This window comes from Coregonus clupeaformis, chromosome 30, assembly GCF_020615455.1.
Source record: "Coregonus clupeaformis isolate EN_2021a chromosome 30, ASM2061545v1, whole genome shotgun sequence".
In the NCBI taxonomy this organism is placed as follows: domain Eukaryota; kingdom Metazoa; phylum Chordata; class Actinopteri; order Salmoniformes; family Salmonidae; genus Coregonus; species Coregonus clupeaformis.
In genome coordinates, this window is record NC_059221.1 from 36,065,887 (window position 1) to 36,077,016 (window position 11,130).

An 11,130-nucleotide genomic window follows, 5' to 3' on the forward strand; every position below is an offset into this window, starting at 1 on the left:
CTCCTCCTACTCCACCTCCTCCTCCTCTCCCCTCCTCTTCCTACCCCTCCTACTCCTCCTCCTCCTCCTACTCATCCACCTCCTCCCCCTCCTCCTCCTCCTCCTACTCCTCCACCTCCTCCCCCCTCCTCCTCCTCCTGATTCCCCTCCTCCTACTCCTCCTCCTCCTCCCCGTCCTTCTCCTCCCCCTCCTCCTCCTACTCCTCCTCCCCCTCCTCCTCCTCCTCCTCCGCCTCCCCCCTCCTCCTCGTCCTCCCCCCTCCTCCTCCTCCTCCCTCCCTCTCCCTCTTCCTACTTTCTATTGTTCTACAATTGAACATAAGCCATTCAGTCCACTTCTTTGGATTAACTACATGCTTCATCCCTCTTATCATACTACTAATACACCAAAAGTATTTCGAATTTCATGTACTGAGACAGAAAATGGAACAATAGCAAAGGAGAGATAAAAAATACAACAACACCAATATATATATAAATCATTTTGACAGTAACCCTCCAAAAAGTAATTAATAAACATTTTCAATTTCCATATGTACTAGGAAGCTAAGTGTTTGTTTCTTGGGCTTCATGAATGCGACAGAAAAATTGACTCAGGCCTTGAATTATTATTATTTTTGAACTGATTGAAAGCATAAGGGGATATCAGTGAACAAATGCTGTGGTCAAGGCTACGACGGCGCCTGTGCAATGAGTGGAGCTTACTCAGGTGTTCAAAGGCGCATATCAGACAGAGCCTAATGCTTCTTCTTGTAGTTCATTATGAGTTTTAGTTTAGAAAACGATCTCTCCACAGAAGTGACAGTTACAGGGATGGTAAAAAAAGCTTGATTGCCATAGCAACATCAGGGAAACTGGGCAGAAGGGAGTGGCGCTTATAGTACAGCAGTTCTGCAACATCTTTAATTGAGCCTCTCATTCTCCTTAATTGCCGGTCTCATCACGTTACGGAAAGAGATGAACTGTATAGGAAGCTCTGGGGACAGGTCGTCTGGATTCTGGACAGATATAAACAGATTATCATCTTTAGCGGACAACAGTTCTTGAGGGCTTGAACAAAAAAAGTGGTTGCGATTTCGTTCTTACTGGTGAACCAGCGTTTAAGTTGAGTGGTTGCATTATCAACAGTCCCTTATCTCTGGTATATTTTGGCATGCATCATTCAAGACTAAGTTTAAATTGTGTGCAGCGCAAAGGACATATAATGCACAATGTCTCAGGAAAGACTGTTTTGGTTGGCAATACCCAGTATATAAAACAGTCAGGCCCGCAACCTGGACCTACAGGCCGTGGTAAAAATATTTGCACACACAAAATGAGGACTACAGTAGACGAGGGGAGACTCTCAAGTTGGATTTAATTTGATTTAATTTAATTTACCTTGAATATTGCAGCCCATTTGTGAAGGCTATGAGCCAGACAAAACCCGCTGAGATCAACAATAAATAGTGTCTGAATGTATCCTCAAGCTGACTACTCTTTTCCTTATTGTTAGGCTATTTGATGTGTAATTCTTATCTTATCTTTTTATTGGCTGTTTTTAAATATTGATTGATGGACTGATTGAGACCTGCCACTAGTGAGCCTCATGTCACCCAGTAAGCCTCCACAGTGTTCGCCCTTGTAATTGGTCCTGCAGTGAAAGAAGAAAAACCCCAGAGATTTAGAGGCAGTGCATCAAAGCCCCTCAAGTACACCACTTCCCTGCATGGTTTCAGATACAGAACAGTAGAGTTCAGCTCCAGATACACAACAGTGGAGTCCAGGCCTAAGCAGATTATCACAATAGGATAAAAGGCCCATAAGAGCCTTTAGTAAATGTAGCTCTGTGGGAGAGAACAGTGGGTCTGAGTGGTGGAAGTTGCTAGAGGATTCTGCCCACCCACCTCCAACCCACTCTTCTCTTCTGTCAAGCCTGCTTTTCCTGTAAACCCATGACCTTCAAAGCTCTCAGGTGACCCTGTGTTTGCACGCTTCAATGGAAAACTCTTCCATAATAAATCAGAATCCAATTGCAATGGATGGCTGCAGTGGAGTCATCTTAAATCAATCAAAACACAATATGCAGTTGGCATTTACTTCACAACCTAAACTTGAAAACCTACCCTCTAATGTGAAAGTCCTTCTTGTGTCCTCCTCCTACACAACACAATAAATGTGAGTGTTTGAATGTCTGTTTGTGTGTCTATGTTTGCATGTGTGTGTGTGTGTGTCTGTCTGTGCGTGTTAGCGCGCGCTTGTGTGTGTGTGTGTGTATGTGTGTGTGTGTGTGTGTGTGTGTGTGTGTCTGGGAGAGCGACTGGAGCATTGAAATGACATGAAGAGTTATTTGGGTCGTAATGAAGCTGCTTAATGAAATCAGTGCCCTTGAAAGTTCTTCATCAATTACAGCCCCCCACTCCCCTCCCCTCTCTCTCTCTGCTCCATTCCAGCCTGTCAGCTAATCCACGTGTACGCCACAATATTAATTAAACACAGCGTTTCCTTAAGTACTTAACTGAAGCACTATTATTGATAATGAGCAGGTTTAAAGGAGTCACATCCCTCCAAAATGACTTTTTAAACCGGCCTTATTAAGCAGAAAATGAGACCCAAATCGGCCTACAAGCTCCTCATTAAAAGCCACTGATCCATGGCCGCGCGCATGTTCCAACTCTTTTAATTAGGCGAGCGCGAGACGATCTACGGCAGGGAAACGCCATTAATCTTGCCTTTCATTCGGAAGGGTATCGCACCCCCCACTTGCACCCCCTGCACCCCTGTCCCGCTCACTTCCAAGACCCAGCCACCAGACTCTGACTGTCTGACACATCTTCATCCTATAACACCTTGTTGTATTACACACATACAGATGTAGGATCTTAATTTGAGCCAGTTTGCTACAGACAGCTCAATTCTGATATTTTGCCCAATTATTGGTCTTTTGACAAATCATATCAGATCTTTTGCCAGAATTGGACTGCTTGTGTAAACGTAACCTTAATGGATTATAATTAATGGACATTTTTGTAGGGGCTGATACAGTAAATGTTTTTTCAGGGAAAATTAAGTCTGAAATTTCAAAGTGGAAATTAAAAAACTTCAGAAGCCTTTTTAAACCTCAAATACACTACACGTTTTAAATGTCCTGCTTTGCTAAAAAAGTTTGCCTGCAGCAGGATGATCAAATTAAGATCCTACATCTGTAGGTACAATTGAAAAGGAAAGTAAACGAAAGGGGAAAACACCAAACAGAGATTGTATTGTGTAAAAGCAGTTACAGTTAGGCAGTGGTGAAGAATGACAATAAGATGCAGGATTGGCAGTGACCTGGAATCACTAACAGAGGTTTGTTTGTCCAACTGAGTCATACCTCACACACACACACACACACACACACACAAACACACACACACACCACAATCACCCCCCAACACACAGCTAACACTCCCCCTACTCCCTGCCCCCCTCGTCCCGTCCCCGTCCCCCCCGTCCCCCCCGTCCCCACATACACCCAGTCCCAAACTCACATTGATGATGAGAGTTAAATGCGTCTTCATTTCCTGTGCGTGTGTTTATGAGTGGCTGTGGAGGATGGGGCCGGCCCTGCCTGCCTGTCACTGTGTCTCTGCATGGAGGATTATGGATGGCCAACTACATCGCTTTTGGCATTAATTAATGAGGATAACGAACTCCCCCTGCTTCCCACAAAACCAGGGCCCTCAGCTGGTACGGAGCAGGGTGATGGGTGAGGGTACTCGGTGTGTGTGTGTATGTGTGTGTTCAGCTGGTACGGAGCAGGGAGCTAAACGCGGAGGGTGGAGTAGGAGATGTGTGTCTGTGCCCCATTTACCTCCATTTCCCCCCAAAGTTCCCCACCAGTCAGTTGTGTGTCTGAGGACCATTACAGAGATTAGGCTGTGCCAAGGTAACGGATGCCCCCGTTTGTCAACTCACATCCTCAGTCAAGACCACAGGCCGAGAGGGAGGGAGGGAGGGAGGGAGGGAGGGAGGGAGGGAGGGAGGGAGGGAGGGAGGGAGGGAGGGAGGGAAAGGGGTCAGAGGCAGTGACAGAGTGAAAGACCTCATTTGATTCTATAGTGATTAGGAATATCAATGTAGCCCTGCCATTAGATATAGTAACATTGGTCCAGTACTTAACGATGCACTCCAGTTATTTTTTTACTTTTCCTGTTGAAAAACAATATCCCACGTATAAATACAATAATGTACACAAACTTAAGTGTAAAATAATATGTTTTGAGCAAAATAGTGTTTTTTGGACACAACTGCATAGCACAGTATAATCTTAAACAATGCTATAGACGGAGGCAAATCAGCTCCTCCATGTTCATGTTGTCCTGCAGTCTAGCCTATCCTCCCTCTCCCTAGGACCAGCCCCAGCTCGTCTACACAGTCTGGGTTTACAATGTGTGGTGTCAGGTGCCTTGTGGCGATAGGCAAAACACTTTGCTTGACTGCCATGTTCTGAAGTTTTGCGGCCATATGAACACATAGTCCCCCCCCCAACACTACCCCCCCTTACCCATCTGATGAGAGTAATGAATGGAAGAACCGGACCCATCCCACCACACTCGCAGCAACGTCGCCCCGAATCACATGGCTCCTCGGAACCAACTGACTCACCCGCTCATTGCTTCTGACAAGGCGGGGCTGGGAGGGACGAGAGCAGTGATGTCATAGAGGAATGGAACACTGGGGGGTCCTTCCAGTGCCACCGCAGGCACAATAACACAGAGCCATCAGCGCTTCCCTCTCTCACTCTCCCTCTATTTAAAATGTTTCCCTCTGTCTCCCTCTTTCTTTCTCTCTGCTACCCTCCCCACTACCAGAACCAGACACACACATAAACATACCCCCCCCCCTAACCCAAACACACACACGCTCTAGTGTTTATGCAACCTTTCCCCCTTCCACCCCTTGATCCTGCCCAAACACCCTGTTTCCAGTATTGCATTTACATTTTATTCATTTAGCAGACACTCTTATCCAGAGCGACTTACAGTTAGTGAGTGCATACATTTTTTTTATTTTTATTATACAGTATCAGTTGACATCTAACAGAACAGGTTTGCCTCCCTGAGCAGATTTGAACAAAAACCTGCATAGCATTTTCTTCTAAACCACAGCCCACCCCCCTCATCCCCAACCCCCCCAACAACCCTCGGCAGTATGTATGTTTGTATTCCACATAGGCCTACGGTATGTGTGTGTGAGTGTTTGTGCATGCTTTTGTTCGTGTGTGTGTTCGCGTGTGTGTGTGTGTGTGTGTGTGTGTGTGTGTGTGTGTGTGTGTGTGTGTGTGTGTGTGTGTGTGTGTGTGTGTGTGTGTGTGTGTGTGTGTGTGTGTGTGTGTGTGTGTGTGTGTGCATGTCTGTGTGTGTGTGTGTGTGTGTGTTTGTCCTCTGTGTATACGAGTGTGATAAAGAGTGTCACAATGTGCATCAGACACGAAGGCCAGGCTCTGAGAGAACGTAATTAGAGAAAGCAGCGCTGTCAGAAGCATTAGAGAGAGGTTGGCACTTAAGGGCATATGTTTTTACTACTATACCATCGGGTTGTGGAAAAGCACAACAACATACATCAAAGCTCACGGCCCTGCTAATGAAATCACTCCCTTCTGATCCCACTGAGAGCAAACACAAATGTTTACAGACACCAGAGATGCAGCTTAGTACTGTGCACTAGATTGGACACAGTTGTGCAGGTAGGCAGGGGTGTTCTGGGATATGTGTTGGTCTACATAACATCACTGTGGGCATATGTGTGTGTGTGTGTGTGTGTATGTGTGTGTGTGTGTGTGTGTGTGTGTGTGTGTGTGTGTGTGTGTGTGTGTGTGTGTGTGTGTGTGTGTGTGTGTGTGTGTGTGTGTGTGTGTGTGTGTGTGTGTGTGTGTGTGTGTGTGTGTGTGTGTGTGTGTGTGTGTGTGTGTGTGTGTGTGTGTGTGTGTGTGTGTGTGTGTGTGTGTGTGTGTGTGTGTGTGTGTGTGTGTCAACAGGAGTAGGCTATGTACATGAGGTAGTATATGATGAAGTTATCTAGACTGATTAGGAGGCATTTCCTTATGGTGCCATTATCATAAATACTGATAATATTTTGGTATACCACTTAGTTAAACTAATAATCAGCAGTCTATTAACTATTTATAAATAATTAATCATTACAATCCCTTTATAAAGTGGCATATTTGTATTGGTTTTGTTATTGTTGTCAATACAAGTAAAATTTCAAGGTCCTCTGTAGCTCAATTGGTAGAGCATGGCGCTTGTAATGCCAGGGTAGTGGGTTCGATCCCCGGGACCACCCATACGTAAAAATGTATGCACACATGACTGTAAGTCGCTTTGGATAAAAGCGTCTGCTAAATGGCATATTATATTATATAAGTATTCTATTCTACAAAATAGGCTATATTATTAAGAGTTGAGAGTTTCCTTATAGACCCTGGCCTGAATGTGGCACACACCAAGGTCAAGAACGCACCAACATAGTTGATATTATAATAATAAACAATTGTCACCCTGCAACTTACAAGCTATAGCGATATTAAGAGTTGTCTCCATGAACACATACTGTATCAAGTGATAAACCATGCAGTTTACCGGAGAAACTGGGAAACTGACAATACAGACTTCCGTGCAAAAAGGCAGCCGTCTCATCCAAGCCAATTAGCCAAAGTTTAGAGTGATTGAGCTCGAGACCGAGGCTATGGCTATAGCCTAATATAAATGGCGCCGTTCGTCACAACGAATCCCCGGTCCTCTGCCTGTCACGCAGGGCTGCTGAGGAGTCGTCTGTCATCAGAACACCAATTTGAGATGCCAGGGGTGGCATGCTGTTATGACATCCATCTAAACTGTGATAGAGTGACTGGGGCAACCCTTAGACAGACAGACAGACAGACAGACAGACAGACAGACAGACAGACAGACAGACAGACAGACAGACAGACAGCCAGCACAGACAGACAGACAGACAGACAGACAGAATGATTGAGTGACTAACGAGTAGACCAATCTTATTCCTATTATATGAAGTTCACGTCTATCTTCTGTTTGAATACATAGCCTGTTGTCCCACCTGGGCACAGCTAAGGGATAGGCTGGTTTTACGCACAGACAGACGCATGCGTAAAAGGTGCAAAGGTGCAAAGTTATGCCGCAGTGACACTGACTGAAAACTATCTCTCTCTCTCTCTCGCTCTCTCTCTCTCACTATTTTATTGCAGCCGAACTTTTCTTTAGAGGTAGCCTATTGTGAAAAACAAATAGATATTTACATAAAATCTGCCACGTAGGCCTAAATGTATGCCTACATTGAGGACAGGTGTGATTAGTTATAGGTCTCATTAAACTGTAAAAATGGGTGGTTTGCATTGGTATAATTACTGAAAATAATTAGAACACAGACTACCTTTAAAACGTATTAAATATTGGTGAAAAAGACATACCATTTATTTCTTTTTAGTTTGAATACTTATTTGAAATCAGTCAATTTCTGCAGAATGATGTATTAACTTGATAAGGAGGTTTTTTTAGTGTTCATGAGTTTTAATTAAGTCTAATTTATTTGTACTGTTCTGAAAACGATAGGACTACAGTAAATGTGTTTGACTGTCCTTCTTTTAAAATATAGGCCTACAGCGAAAGACAATCGTATCTCTCAGATAAGGATTAATCTATATATTCCACCTCATAGTTTTCCGTGCAATGCCCTGCCCTGCAAATCAGAACTGCCCCTCTTTAACGTTCATCGAATTAAGGAGACGAAGGAGACAGGAGTTGGAATCGTCTTAATAACCGGGCTGGCTTGGAGAAAGCTCGCCGAGGCCTCGCAATCACCCAAATATCGGGAGACAGGTCCTGGGCGCCCCGGGCGGCTCTTGCGCCATTCCCTTCAGCGCCACCGACCCCTCAGCCCCACCAGCCAGACCCGGCCCGTTTACTGCGATATAAATGTAGCTCTACATGTCAAAGGGTTTCTAATGGGGGAGAAATAGAGCGGATCACTCAACGAAGTTTCAAATTAATTTTGTGGAACCCATTCATTCGCAACATTACGCAGAAATGAGTGATGGATAGGTTTGTCAACGTCATCTAGCCTAGAAAGGCTAGGAGTGAGATTAGGTGCTAATTGGTGTGTTTTTCAAACGAGAATTGTAGACAGGCCTACTGTAGCCTTACATGAAAAAAAGGTGTGAAAAGATTGCATTTCGTAAATTGTTGTGAGAAATCCAAATGGGTAGCCTCATCACAGTCAGTTTATTTCTGTTTTAGTCGTATTTAATTCAGTAAAATCAACTCATTTTAGACCGAGGGATGCCTTAAGTCAGACGTCTGGTAAACAACAAACCATTTTAACAAATTCTAGGCTACAAGTGAAAAACGTGTGGTAAATTGGCAATTAAAATGCTAATTAAAAACGTAACTAGGGTATTTGTGTCTAAATCACCTGACCACTGTCCCACAAATCTATAAAAACAATACATCTGTTCAGTGTTAATAAACTGTAGATAAAGTTAAATTGTTGAATGTGTCAATTTTATTTTGTGCATGGTTTAGCTTTGTGGAATTAAGCTTAAAGAAAAACACAAATAGCAGCCTATTCGAGCATAGATATATGTTTTATTTATAAAGACATATAAACAATATATGAAATTCATGTTGCAACACAACCAAATGCTTCGTCTTAGGCTGTTGTTTTGAAAACCAATGCCATAGCAGTACTTTGATCAAGTAGTTTTCCACAGTTGTACAATAGCCTACAATCATGTGAATTGTGCAATAACAAAACCAAAATCCTCAATACATATTTTCAAAAATATATTACATAATACACTAGTGTTTCCCCACATAGCATCCGTTAAAATCAGGGAAAGTTAATTCATTATTTAACAGTGCTGCAAAAGAAGTTGGACACTGGAAAGCATTTTCGTCATCTCTCTCGTTATTTTTCGTAGTTTTGCTGAATGTTGCATAGTACACAAGAATACGAAATGTAGATCATTAATAACTTTTGCAAGGGTGCCATTTTTATAGCCACACATAAAATGTCAAACTGTCAATTAAAACATGGTAAGTCACGGCCACAACAATTCATCCAATTCCTTTAACTCTGAGGAGAGCACAGGGAAAGATAAACACTTTTTTTTTTTTTTTTAACAGCTATTTTTAGCTCCAACCTCAACATTAATCTAGCCTTTAGTAAACACCAGTGTTGTTTTTCATGTTTTTGTTCAATCTGGATGAATCATCGCAGCATTATTTAAACATCGTTTAGGATTTACGCATTAGACTTGATGCTGTAGGCCTAGTCCCTTTTCCAACGTATTCAAATAACTATAGAAAGTGGGAGAGAGAGACCGATATATGGATGCAAGTGGATCAAGTTCAGGTATATACAGAGAAACGATATCAAGGCTTGTCGTTAAGGTGCTTGAAGAGACTCGCAGTTGTCCCTGAGTATTTCTCGGCGTGGGTGGCGAGTGCGGAGCCCGTGAAGGGATACACCGCCGCCTGTCCAAAGGGTGCAAGGGCAGTGGGGATGGGCGAGTTGATGCTCTGTCCCTGGTTCAGATAAGCCACCAGCCGCCTCATCTCCTCCAGAGCCTGAGCCTGCATGAGGATGTAGTTCTTGGCCAGGAGGAGAGTGGCTATTTTTGAGAGTTTCCTCACCGACGGGCTGTGCGCATACGGGATCACAGAGCGCAGGCCGTCCAGTGCATCGTTCAGGTCGTGCATCCGTCTTCTCTCGCGCGCATTGATGCTCAGGCGCAGAGACCGTTGCTCCTTGGGCTTCTTAGAAAGGGGACCCCCGTGTTTGTCATCGTCGAAGCCCGAGCCCCTCTTCCGGGGGTCCAGAGGGTCGAAACTGTCGTCGTCATCACTGGTCTGCTCCCCGCCGCTCTCGTTGGACTTGCCCGTCTGACCGTGGAGGAAGTCGGCGGCAGGTGTGAGAGGGTAGCGCCCTCCAGGACTTCCAGTAACCTGGCCAGGTCCAAAGCCGAATGCGGACTGGCCGTAGCGCTGCGTCAGGTCCAGTAGAGTGTCGTTGCTGATGGACTTCAGCAGGTTCTCTTCCCCGGCATTCATTTTCTCTTCCAAAATAAGGACAATTTAAAAATGCAGTTCGATTGAAACTTATCCTCTTCCTCTCTGTCGTTCTTTTGTCGTGGAGAGTATTCTCACACTCTCCCCGAGTCCTTGTCAACACACTTTCTCTGTGGCTCTTCAGAACAGTTGCAGTGAATGGATTCGGCCTCTTGCTGAATTCAGCCCTCTTTATGTTCCCCTAAACGCATATCAATTTAAGAACACTTCTGTAATTGTGTGTTTTGCAAAGCGACGTTAAACGCGCTTAAAGACTGGCATGGGTGAGAGACTGGAGCGCTTGCCTCCTTAACCGGGTTCCTCGCATACGTCTTGCCCTCGCCCTGGGCAGATTGTGACTCGCGCTCAGTCCCCCTCCCGCGTTAGTAGGAGCGCGAGGCCCGCCGGGATTATCTATCTGTCCAATCAGGGGGGCGTTTTAATTACTAGGGTAGGGCGCTGGTATGGTCCTAATTTCGATCAGAATAATGATAAGTGCAACACAAACTGACACAAATAGCTTTCGCCTATAATATTGAGTTAGTCTATGTTTGACAAATCGTGATGGGCATGTGTTGTCCCAATAAAACACCCATATATATTCACCCAAGAGTAAAGACTATCATTAGAGAATATTTTAAACAAAAATGCACTTACCTTAGTTTAGGCTACTTTAGGCAGCCTGAAAACAGGCTATGAAGTGGACGACCAACATAGGCTACATTTTATTTCATCAATATTGGAAGTGTCTATGATCATCATGTTATCCAAATCCAACTCCTCCAAAACCCTGGATGGTGAAGTGTTCCAATTCAGATTTCGATTCACTTTTAGGAATACCATTCAACTTTTAGGAATAACATTCAACTCCCAATGTGGAATGTTCAGCTCCAGATATGAATATATTAACGGCTAATTCATGTTAATGAAGCAGAGAGATATAGGCTGATTCTTCCTGGTTGACATGTGCATTGTTTGCCTAGACTAAAGGGTATAGGAAACTAAATGTGTGTGAATAGCATACAGCTCCTACAGGCATGCT

At 44.2% G+C, this 11,130-nt stretch overlaps 1 protein-coding gene across 1 annotated transcript; it reads right to left on the reverse strand.

Annotated features, from left to right (window-relative positions):
• Nucleotides 1-8,586: 8,586 nt before the first annotated feature.
• LOC121546526 (class E basic helix-loop-helix protein 23-like) lies at nucleotides 8,587-10,457 on the reverse strand. Its single transcript, XM_041857783.2, has one exon. It carries the CDS (start codon nucleotides 10,089-10,091, stop codon nucleotides 9,414-9,416), a length of 678 nt encoding a protein of 225 aa, XP_041713717.1. The 5' UTR covers nucleotides 10,092-10,457; the 3' UTR covers nucleotides 8,587-9,413.
• Between the last annotated feature and the right edge of the window lie 673 nt (nucleotides 10,458-11,130).